The sequence below is a fragment of the Thalassophryne amazonica genome, chromosome 12, assembly GCF_902500255.1.
Source record: "Thalassophryne amazonica chromosome 12, fThaAma1.1, whole genome shotgun sequence".
In the NCBI taxonomy this organism is placed as follows: Eukaryota; Metazoa; Chordata; class Actinopteri; order Batrachoidiformes; family Batrachoididae; genus Thalassophryne; species Thalassophryne amazonica.
The window spans coordinates 19,064,114-19,075,071 of record NC_047114.1 but is presented as its reverse complement, the minus strand read 5'-3'; the positions used below and the strand labels follow the sequence as shown (position 1 = coordinate 19,075,071).

At 40.9% G+C, this 10,958-nt stretch overlaps 1 protein-coding gene and 1 long non-coding RNA gene across 2 annotated transcripts in view; one reads left to right on the top strand and one right to left on the bottom strand.

The window, feature by feature from the left end:
- The first annotated feature begins 1,086 nt into the window (after window positions 1-1,086).
- On the top strand, window positions 1,087-10,950 carry LOC117521564. Its single transcript, XR_004563969.1, has 3 exons — window positions 1,087-1,845; window positions 2,767-2,772; window positions 10,937-10,950. It is a non-coding gene; the product is annotated as an uncharacterized LOC117521564 (long non-coding RNA).
- Window positions 3,361-10,958, bottom strand: part of LOC117521563 (xenotropic and polytropic retrovirus receptor 1 homolog) — a 117,644-nt gene continuing 110,046 nt past the window's right edge. Inside the window, exons 15-16 of the mRNA XM_034182890.1 lie at window positions 10,625-10,846; window positions 3,361-6,647 (exon numbers count right to left, since the gene is read on the bottom strand). Coding sequence (XP_034038781.1) covers window positions 6,593-6,647; window positions 10,625-10,846 — 277 coding nt within the window. The 3' untranslated portion in view covers window positions 3,361-6,592. The remainder of the gene's footprint in view (window positions 6,648-10,624; window positions 10,847-10,958) is intronic.

The following is a 10,958-nucleotide window of genomic DNA, read 5'->3' as shown; positions in this document are numbered from 1 at the left end:
GGTAATGATAGAACCTGATGGACATGGACCTTGTTTGGCCTTTACCTTTGTAGACCAAACACAGTCAAAGCTATTCCATTTATTAATCGTATTGATTCAACCAATAATTTCCATCACTTTTTAAATCAAAATTGGGGCAACTTTAACTTTTGACCCCTGTACAAACTGAAATTGACCTGTCACTTTTACCCCATAACTTCATAACATTCAGTCATAGATAGTCCAAACTATACCTTTTTGGAATCTTTACGATCAGACAAATAATGTGGCATATTTCTCAATATGATTGGAGTTTGAGCTGTGTAATCTTTTATTGACCATTGCCTGGCCAGTTGCCACCCTGGGAGGCCACCATACATTCTTGTGTAGGTCATAGTACATTGGAGGCTGGACTGTCATTTAGTCCCCTTAAGTTGTAATGATTTAGTCAAAATGGACTTTGGGCTTATGGGCTAAAATCCACATCCCCATTTTTTGTGGATCCACTGGAAAGTTGCAACACCAAACATCAGCTCATAATCCCCCAATCAGCTTCTAAAGTCTTTCCAACACCAGTTTGTTTTTAGTTTCCACTCTGACTTCATGTTCATAGAAATGTCCTACAGCGCCTCCATCAGGCAGGCATTAAAATTTAAATGTAGGAATGAATCTTCAAAAAGATTCAAGAAAGTTGTGGGCCGCAAGTGGCCACAGTAATCATAGGACACAAGATTTAAAATAAAATAAATAAATGAAAAAAAAAAAAAACAGTTCATGTGGCAGCCAAAAAAAAGTTTTTAAATGGATAATTACTGATATGAAGACAAAAAGTCTCACTTCGTCTGCAGAAGAGGAAGAGTTAGTGCCATCTGGTGTCCACTTGGTAGCATCAGTTAACTGTAATGTCAGTCTAAATATTTTAGCAAAAATGTCTCTGAAAACATCGTCTGGTTGAAGTGTTTCAGGTCAAAATTAGACAGAGCAGTGATGGTGTCGCCGACCGAACGGTCCTCTCTAAAAATCGGTTCGCCCTGCCTTCACTGCGCATGCATCATGAGCAGCGGTTCACGGATTATCAGCTCGTTTCTGCTTCAAACTGCACTCCAGTCATCAGCTGTCTCAACGACAGATATCTGCATATTTTGTACAACAATCATTTACATAAATTCAGCATTATTTCATCAGAAAAGACAGAGGAAGTGATCAGATTGCCGCAGCTACACGAGCTGCCAGCTGTTGCATTTACTGCGTGTTGGTCATTTCAAAGAGTCACCGATTATCGCCTCGTTTCTGCTTAAAACTGACTTTAGAATGATTTAAGAGGTTTAACTTTATCATCTGATGGTCAATAATCACATTAATCCATTTGATCGCTTTGGGTGAAGAGACTCCGTCTCAGAAGAGCTGCTGTGGTCTGAAATGATGCATGCGCTGTGGAGACGGACCAAATTTTAGGGGGGGATCGTTCGGTTTGCGACACCGGCACGTGGAAATCCACACTGGACAAAAATGGACACGATGTTTAAAGACTATTTGTCAATAACAGCTTGAGAAGAGAGAGTGTGTGTGTGTGTGTATTGGGGTGGGGGACACCTGTTTGTCACACACCTGAATTAAATGACAGGTGTGTAAGAAGGTTCACATCGACTCACCAGCTGGAACACAGAAGGAATAATACAGAGTAATTAGTAAAAGTTAATGAAGGTCTCTGTAACGTGGAGTTGTGTCAGGAAGGGCAGCCGGTGTAAAACTTGTGCCAAATCAACCTCAGATCTGCTGTGGTGACATCAAGTGAAAACCAGGTTGAAGCTGAAGGGACTAATGAAGATCTGCACGTTTACAGTTTGTTAGCTCGTTCGTGTGACGGTAAACAGGGATGTCTTTAAAAACATAAAACAAGACAAAAAAAAAACAAAAAAACAACAACAATAAAGAATACAATAACAACAAAACACAAAACAAAAAAGTTATTCCCCAACAAGCTAGAAGCTTCCTCTGGACAGAATGACTGCTTCACCTGCAGGTTAATGGTTGATTCAGTTACCGTGGTAATACCAAGCACAAGCAATCCATGTGCAGAATACCAAACATGTTATGGTTGTCCCCTGGTCTGCTGGTTTCTGTCTTTTTGTGCTTTCAGGTGAAGCTGAGGTGGAGCTGCTCATCTGCTGTGTGCTACGCCAGGGCTTTGTTTTCGGCTGTCATGTTGCACGTGGGCCCCACCCCATCTGTCAAGACAGCGCATGGAATGGACAGAGCTGCATCTCACAGCGGGACCTGTCATTCTGACTCTATCTGTCACATGCGCGTGTCTCTGGGTGTGTCATGTAGAACTGAAGCCCTAAACGCACTAAGACTTTGATCCGGAACATTGATATAAACTGAACTTTGATCTGGACTCCTGAAGTGAACTGTACTTTGATCCTGAACAGCTACACAGAATGAACTATTTAAGTTTAGTTTTGATTATTTATAGATCTGTGCCCAAAATGCAGCTGCACTACCTCACATGCCCTTTTATTCTCCCCTGCGGTCGATTCAGCCCCACTCGCTCCCTGTCTTGTCAGTCCCTGGTTCCGGTCCTGTTGCCCGTCTAGTCGAGGTCGTCCTGGTGGTGTTCTTCCACTGCGCAGTCCCTTGTTTTGTTCAATAAACTGTTGTTTATACATCCTATGTCTGCCTTACTGCTCCTGCATTTGGGTCTAACTCGCAACCCGGTCCACGACCGTAACAAAATAAAGCAACACCACTAAAACAATCACCATGGAAACCACATTTGTTCAACAGGTTTTGGTTAATCATGACCTGTAATTAAAGAATTAAAAATATAAAAAACTATTACAGGGTGAAGCTTCTTTTTAATGTTTCCCAAATTAAACCAGCAGCAGAACGCTAAACGGACACGCTAAATGGACACGGTGTGATGTGACATGATGTGTGGAATTTAGAACGCATCTCTGATTCTATAAGTGTGACAAACCAGCATGTGAAGATCACAACTGTGATCCAGTGCACGGTTTGAGGTCGATTTAACGTGCCAGACTTGTACCACATGATCTGCACAAAAACAACTTCAGCACAACCTTTGCACTTCTGGAAAACATCCTGATAACATAACATGCATAGCAACATTAAAGCTCCATGGAAATGCAAGCGATTACTGAAGTTTGTCAAAGTTCAAGAAGAAAATGAATTTTCAATCTGCCACGGTGAAAAGAAGACCACAGAGTATCCTGGCTCATCACAACACCCTTGAGGACCATCTAAGGTTTGGCAAGATACAAAGTTCCAATGTGTCACCTTCCGGGATGCATGTGAGTGAAACAGAGTGGAATTTAAAGGGGAACTCTGGTAGTCTTCAACCTAGGCCCTATTTTTTTAAAAGATGTTTTTGGGTTCAACTTTTGCAGACACTTCTAATGAGATTTTTTTTTACCTGTTGAGATCCTGTTTTAAATCATTACTGAACCAATTACCATAAACATTAAAAGCAAAAACATCTAAAAATGGGGTTCAGGTTTAAAGCTTCTAGGGTTCACAATGAAAACTGAACCACCAAATTTATACCAAACTGTTAAATTACCCAGGAGAACCAGTCTCCTAAGGCAACGATGAGACAACTTTGGTACCAGGTCTCCTTGGAGGATCCTCGGATATCTCTGGAATAATGTTTTGTCGAACAAGTGGTTACTTAGGGAGCCTCAGATGAAAAGTATCACTTGCATTGTGATGGAATGTCTGCTATCACTGGGCATGAGCGGGTGTCCTGACGATCCATCCTACTTTGTCGAAACATCCTACCATACTCTGAATTTATAGACGCATCCTTCAAGTGGTTTACAGTAATTATAAATTCGGTTATTTAGCCAGTATCTGCTGTTTTGAATGACGTAAAACATAACGTAAAATGTAAAAATTAATCTAAACAGAACTTTACTGGTGACACCAAATGCACAAGGTCCACAAAGCTAACAGCATGCTTACACAAGTATGCTAATACAGAGAATGACAATCGAACGACAAGCCACAAACAATAAGTACATTCAAAAATTCAAAATCAAGTATTAACTTTAATAAACTGGAAAGCAATTAATACTGTCCACTAAAAAAAATGACATTTTTGTGTTGTGCGCATGTGCACTAAAGCCTTGGTAGGATGAAATGTTAGGACACCGATACACAAGTGCCTCGGTGTTTGAGAACTCCAGCTGCTGGAGAACGTAAAAGGGACGCCAGCGTTTCACCTGACTACAGCAAATAGATGGATACTTCCAACAGGATATGGGCCGGTTTTCTGCCTGGGTGGTTGCCATAATGGACCCAAGTCAGTTCTGTGGAATGGTGAACTGGTCTAGGATCAGACCTGACCTGTTAAATAAGACTGTCACACAACGAACCGGGTAAAAAAAAAAAAAAAGCAGAAGTCTATCGCTGACGTGTTTACAAACGGTAAATGGAAGGTGTACATATTTATAGCGCTTTTCTATCTGAATCAGAAGCTCAAAGCGCCTCACATTCACCCCTTCACTTGCACACTGATGCCATGGTGCTGCCATGCAAGCCGCTAAACTGCACACTCGGAGCAACTGGGGTATTAAGGACTTTGCCATAACTCTTAGTGATTTTCTGGTCCGGCGGGGGTTTAAACCGAGGATCCTCTGGTCTCGAGCCCACTGCTTAACAACTAGACCATCACCTCCCCAGTACCCACTAATCATCTGAGTAAATACCCACTATTTAAAGAGCTGTTACAACAGAGTGCTTGTGGACCCACTAATGTTGTAAAAACACCTTTATAATATCCTGATGAGGTGAGGAACGCGTGTTCAGTCAGATTAAAAAAACAAAACAAATAAAAATCTACAGATGGAATGTTTTTTTAAATATTGGAAACAATATCAATCCATCAGAAAAATCAAAAGTATCATTACAAGTATGAAAAGAGGTTGTGGTTGGATGTTTTTAAGGCTCACAAAAATGACATTTATGAGTAAATGTTGGAAACTGGACCAAACTCGTCCAAACCTCATCAGAAGAAACATCAAGACTGTAGAAGAACAAAATATTCACACACACATGCCAGTGATTTAAAAACGGGTTACTGTGTCATTTGGCTCAGACGCATCATCACCAAACTGCACATTTAAATTGAGTGTGTGACCGACAGGTATCCATCCCCCTTTTTCATCACAACGTATGTTACACATACAACATTACTGCATGGTACTTGTGTTTTCACAAATAAAAAAAATAAATAAAAAAAGGAGCAGTGGCAGTAATTTCAGATTTTTTTTTTTTTTTTTAGGCTGGTCAAACAGCACAAATTACTCTCTCAACCCCAACAAACGTAAATAAATTAGCATTCAGCAAAACTCGGCATTCAGAAAAAAAGAAAAATAATCCACATTCAGAATATTTTTCCACCTAGCTTGACTGAGAACTATTATAATTATATTTTGGGTAACTAAAATAAAGACGGGTCCTCAGCAGTGGGACCAAAGTGTTCTAACAGCTGCTGGGTTTTTTTTTCTTTCCGCATGAATGTCACATTTCCTGTTTTAGGAACGTTTATGCTTTAATCCGAGAGCCACGTGACCTCCTCACTGGGTCCATCACGTTTAAAATCGTGGTTATGAATAATCTCCCTGCGTTTCCTTCTAAAGTTTCAAAAAGAAAAGGTGACGTTCACTGCTGATGGAGACAAATGACACGTTAAAATCTTTGTGTGTCTGAACACAGTTTATGAACAAAGTGCACATTTAAGTGTGGTTTTCTAAAAAAAATAATAAATGTTGTGAGAGAGTATCTAGACAACTCTGTGATCATTTGGCGAGACAAACTGAAGAGCAAAGATGGTGTGCTTGAACACAGAAGGCCCTGCAGCGAGTCCAAGGGAAGACCAAGAGGTCCCCAAGACACGGCAGAGACCGTGCCAAAGTTTTTATTCTGTAACTGGTGGACAATGGTTTCAGGCCCATCCAGACCAAACTCCAGATCCATTCAAGATCTTTTAAAGTGCTGACAAGAAACCAAAGTCCATTCTCTACGGGCCATCAGGTGGAGACTAACAGAAGCAGAGCAAAACGGTTTTGGTCCTCAGCACCAGTTGGCTGATCCCTGCGAGGAAAGCTGTGGCGTAGAGGGCGGAGCATCAGCTGGCATTCCGTGGTGCTGCCTTGTTCATGCAAGGCTGAGTCTTTGAGGACACAGAACCCAAGCAATGGTTGAAGGTTGCGATGGGACCACAGCAAGTGTAGTTCAAAGATCAGCCTCTGAGTAGCTATGGGCGACTGACAGAGAGTTACTACCTACTGCTCCACTAACGCAGGTTGACAGTTACAAGTGTTCCCCTGCTCATTATCGTAGGAAGGTGCAGGTTAACAGGTCACCCAGTGATCTGCTGAGCTGTCTGCACAAGAGGAGCAAACACACAAAAAATTCCAAAACCAAGCAGAGGCTTCTGAGCTAGAAACAAGTTTAAATAGGCAACAGAGCTAAAACCCTGTCCTCTGTGGGAGTTCAACGCCTGACTCGCTGGGTTGTTCGTTGATTAGGAGGCTGACATCCCTCCTTTAAATAAATTCTGGACCCAAGCGAGTGGCGTGGCCTGATGTCAGGAGTCGTCATCGGTGTCCTCAATCAAAATCTTGGTGTCACGAGTCTTTGATCTGGTGGGAAAGAAACAAAACGTTAGCATTATGAACTCAGAGCCTGTAGTGTTTTCCTTCCCACTGTACAGCCCAGGCGACAAGCCGAGTCAAATCTGGAGTACACCTTCAAGTCTACTCCAGAGTTTTAAAGTGGAAAACAAATGGAGTGTTGGTCTGAGCTGCTTGGCTGGTTCATGCTTCCTTGCTGAAGACAGGAAGTGAAATGTGTAGTAGTGGGGCGGCATAGCAAAACAATATTTCATTTTGTGATAAAAGAATGGAATTTGACACATATTCTAAATTAAGTGTTTATTTTCAAATATGGAGCCATCCTGGAGCTGACCTCTAATGAGCTACAGGGGTCAATAAAGAATTACAAAATTTAAAATTTAAAAATGTTCCAATCATATTGAAAACTATACCACATTATGTGTCAGATCACAAAGATTCCAGAAAGGTATAGTTTGGACTATCTATGGAGTAAAAATGGCAAAAATGGTGACAAAGATCAGTTTCAGTTTGTACAGAAGTCAAAAGTTAAAGTTGCTCCAATTCTGGTAAAAAAAAAAAAAAAAAAAAAAAAGTAATGCAAATTACTGGTTGAAATAAAAGGATTAATAAATGGAATAGTTTTGACTGTTGAATGCTTGGTCTCCAAAGGTCAAACAAGGTCGACATCCATTGGATTCTATGACATATGACATATGTTACAGTGAAACATGATAACCAAGCATGGCAGATGGTGCACACTATTCTTTTTTAAAATGCTATAAACTCAACCAATAATTTGCAGCATTTTTTTTTTTTTTACCAAAATTGGAGCAACTTTTAACTTTTGACCACTGTCCAAACTGAAACTGACCTTTGTCACCATTTTTTCCGTTTCTACCCCATAAGTCCAGAACATTCAGTCACAGATTGTCCAAACTATACTTTTATGGAGTGGTTATGACCCCTGAACACGCTCCTCTCTGAGTCTGAACCACCTAACCCGGGTTCAGGGGTTTACCAAGTCATAATTTTTGGAGATTGCACAGTGGTTTTCCTAACAATTTACTCTGATGTGGACATTAAAATTATGAGCTGCTTATTTTTTTCAGGAATCATGCATTAAGTGGGCCTAACAGATGAAGCTGCCGACAGCTGCTAAAAGAGCCAACGCCGTTAGCATGCAACATTAAATCCACTGAAAATTTCACTCAATGTGAATATTGCAGCAGAAACGTCTTAGAAGAGCCGTTAGTATGTTTCACCGCACAGCCAGTCATGTTATTCCAGGTGTTTGAAATAAAACACTCCAAAATGATAGATATCAACTGGCAGCCGGATCTAGCGGACTCTGACGCAGATGAGATGCTAGGCTCAGCCGCTGTTCCTCAAAGTGACCACACCCACAAAACTTTATGGCTTATTGGAACGTTCTCCAGTCTGAACTGAAACTGTCTGGAATGACTTCTTTGAACACCGTACGATCTATTTTATGTGATCGCGAATGATGTTCTTTTACGTAATGCCCGTGTTTCCATATTTGTAATCTGTTTGAGACATCTGTTACATCGTTACTATGACCAAGAGGATTGTGTTTTATTAATTACCAATGTTCGCATGATGTTAACCTGTTCATTATGACTTGTGCTGCTGCCTTCTTGTCCAGGTCACCCTTGTAAAAGAGGTGTATATATATATATATATATATATATATATATATATGAAAGTCTTCTATTTTCTGTTTTATTTTGTAAGTTACAGAGTAGAGGTGGGCGATACCGGGAATTTTAGTATTGATCCGATACCAAGTAAATACAGGCCCAGTATTACTGATACTTTTTCATATTTAAGCTTCAAAGATCCGAAGGATCCAAAAGACCTATGATAGAATTCCGCCAAACATTGTATGTGACAACAAAATACTTTATTATCACAATCAACATTTTTGTTTAAAAAAATATCACTCAACACAACTTAAAACAAAATCTCCTGAGGTAGAGGGCTGACAAACCACAATACAAGTGCGCCCTGCTCTGTGCTGTGTGACACAGTGCAGCGCTGCTCTTACAGACAGAGAGTAGACTTTGATGAATCTGCATGTGCTGCAGTCAGTGCGTGCGGGAGAGAAAAAAAGCCTGAGTATTGATCTTTTTACACGAGGATTTTTCACTATCAATACCAGTGCTGGTATCGATATTAGGATCGATCTGCCCACTTCTATTGCAGAGTGTGATGTCACTTCCGTTTGAGCGCATGTGTTGTTTTAGCTTTACTGACATAGCACTGTCGACGATGGCTGTTCTCCGTGTGCGTGCATGAGCAAAAGTAAGTAAGTAAGTAAGAAAAGTGTGAATGTGTGTTTCTACAGTTCACATGTGTATTATACCATTTTAGACATTGTTTAATACCACTATATTCCCCTTCTGTGCATGTTTGAATATTTTGTGGATAGTCGTAGAAGTTAATAAGACACGTGACCTGGGGCCGTGTAATTAGCAGTTTCGGAGCTGTAATCTTCAACCACAGCTGTAATCCATGTGGTAGGATGCTATCCTGCTAACCTGGCACGAGCTGTGTGCGGCCATCACGTGTCCTTCTACCATACAGTGTAATTGCGGTCTGCGGCCACTAGAGGGGGCCAGAAGACCATCATATCTTGGTCTGCTCTGTGTAAGCCTGATCCCGTCAGACCTCAGAAGCTAAGCAGAGCAGGATCTGGTTAGTACTTGGATGGGAGACCTCTTTGGAACACCAGCGACTGTGTGTATTTCTCCAGGTAAAACTGGAGTTGCGTCAGGAAAGGCATCCGGCGTAATACTTGTGCCAATTGCCAATGTGGATCTGGTTGTATCCGCTGTGGTGACCCCGAACAAAAACCGGGAGCAGCCAAATGAACAACAACAACCCTTATGTTCTTGGACCTTAGTTGAATTTCCCTTTATATATTTGATTTATCTACATGACACGTATCTCATGCTATATAACTGACATTTATTATTTCCTTATTATTTTTATTATGCCTTTTTATATATATATATATTTTAAATTACATTTTATACATTTGTATAATGTTACTAATGTTTGTATCATCTCTATTGTTTTTGTTACAGAACACACGTCTTCTTATAGATACCTGTGTTCCACTGAAAATAAACACTGCCTTAAGAACCAGGCATCTTGTAGCCCACCTTTATTAATCAAGGGTAACTCTCTGCTGCTGATGGTGTTGGACTCGTAGTCAGACCCGTTCACTTTCTTCACCTCCACTAGCTTAACAGATGGTCCAGTTGTTAGCTGGTAAGTTTTCAATCTGTTTTTTTTTTTCCAATGCTGTGTAGATATTTATCGAGTACGTTCCTGTCTGACTCGGTTTTTCTAATCATGTTTTCACTTCCTGGTTTGGAATGAAAATGCACATTCTGGATCGATTGTCACGGTAACCGGTCCGATATAGGAAAATATCCGACCGGTAATCAGCCAATCAGAGTGTGCGTATCATTGCAGCCACATAATAAAAGGTTATTATTAAAATGTCTTAAACTAAGAAGTAAGAAAAAAGCTTCCTTAACTGCTTCCCCCCAGTTGTCATGAAGAGGAGAAACCAAATATTGAGACCATATATAGAGACCAGTTTTGTTTTTTTTTAATACCAGGCTGTATACCAGGCTGTTTATTTCTGCTCTAAAGTTGGCCATTTTAACACAGAATCCAATGGGAATGTGCTCTGTTTTGGAGCCAGCCTCAAGTGGCCAGTCAAGAAACTGCATTTCTCAGAAGGCTTCATCTGATGCCATCGAAGTTTACCACTTGGTTCTGACCTGTCTTTCCTCGTTTATGGTGTACTTCATTTATAGTGCACTTATGGAAAACTTTTGTGTCAGCATCCTGCTGGACCCACAAATTGTAGGGTAAACCATGGGAGACACATTCTTAATTGCACCAATCGAGGGTCACATGGCAGGTTTTTCCTTTTGTTTTTTTTTTGTTTTGTTTTTTTTAGGACTCACTGCGAGGAGAGGCGTGGCCTGCGTAGACTCATGCTGTAGCTCCTCTTCCAGTTCTTCTTTCCTTGCCGGTTCCTGACGCCATCCTCCTGGTCCATCATCTGCTCGAGCAGGGTCTGGTCATCGGCGTTCAGTGGAGCCACGCTAATGTCTCTGACAGCCCTGAACTCACCACAGTTATTTAGGTGCTCGTTCTCCAGTCGGAAGAAGTTCCACACAAAACGCCTGCGAGAAATAATCACAGGATTACAGTGTTCCATCAGAGGGGAAAAACAGATAGACAATGGGAGGGGAAAAAGAAATCAGACATGAGAGAGAAAAACAGAGGAAAAGATGA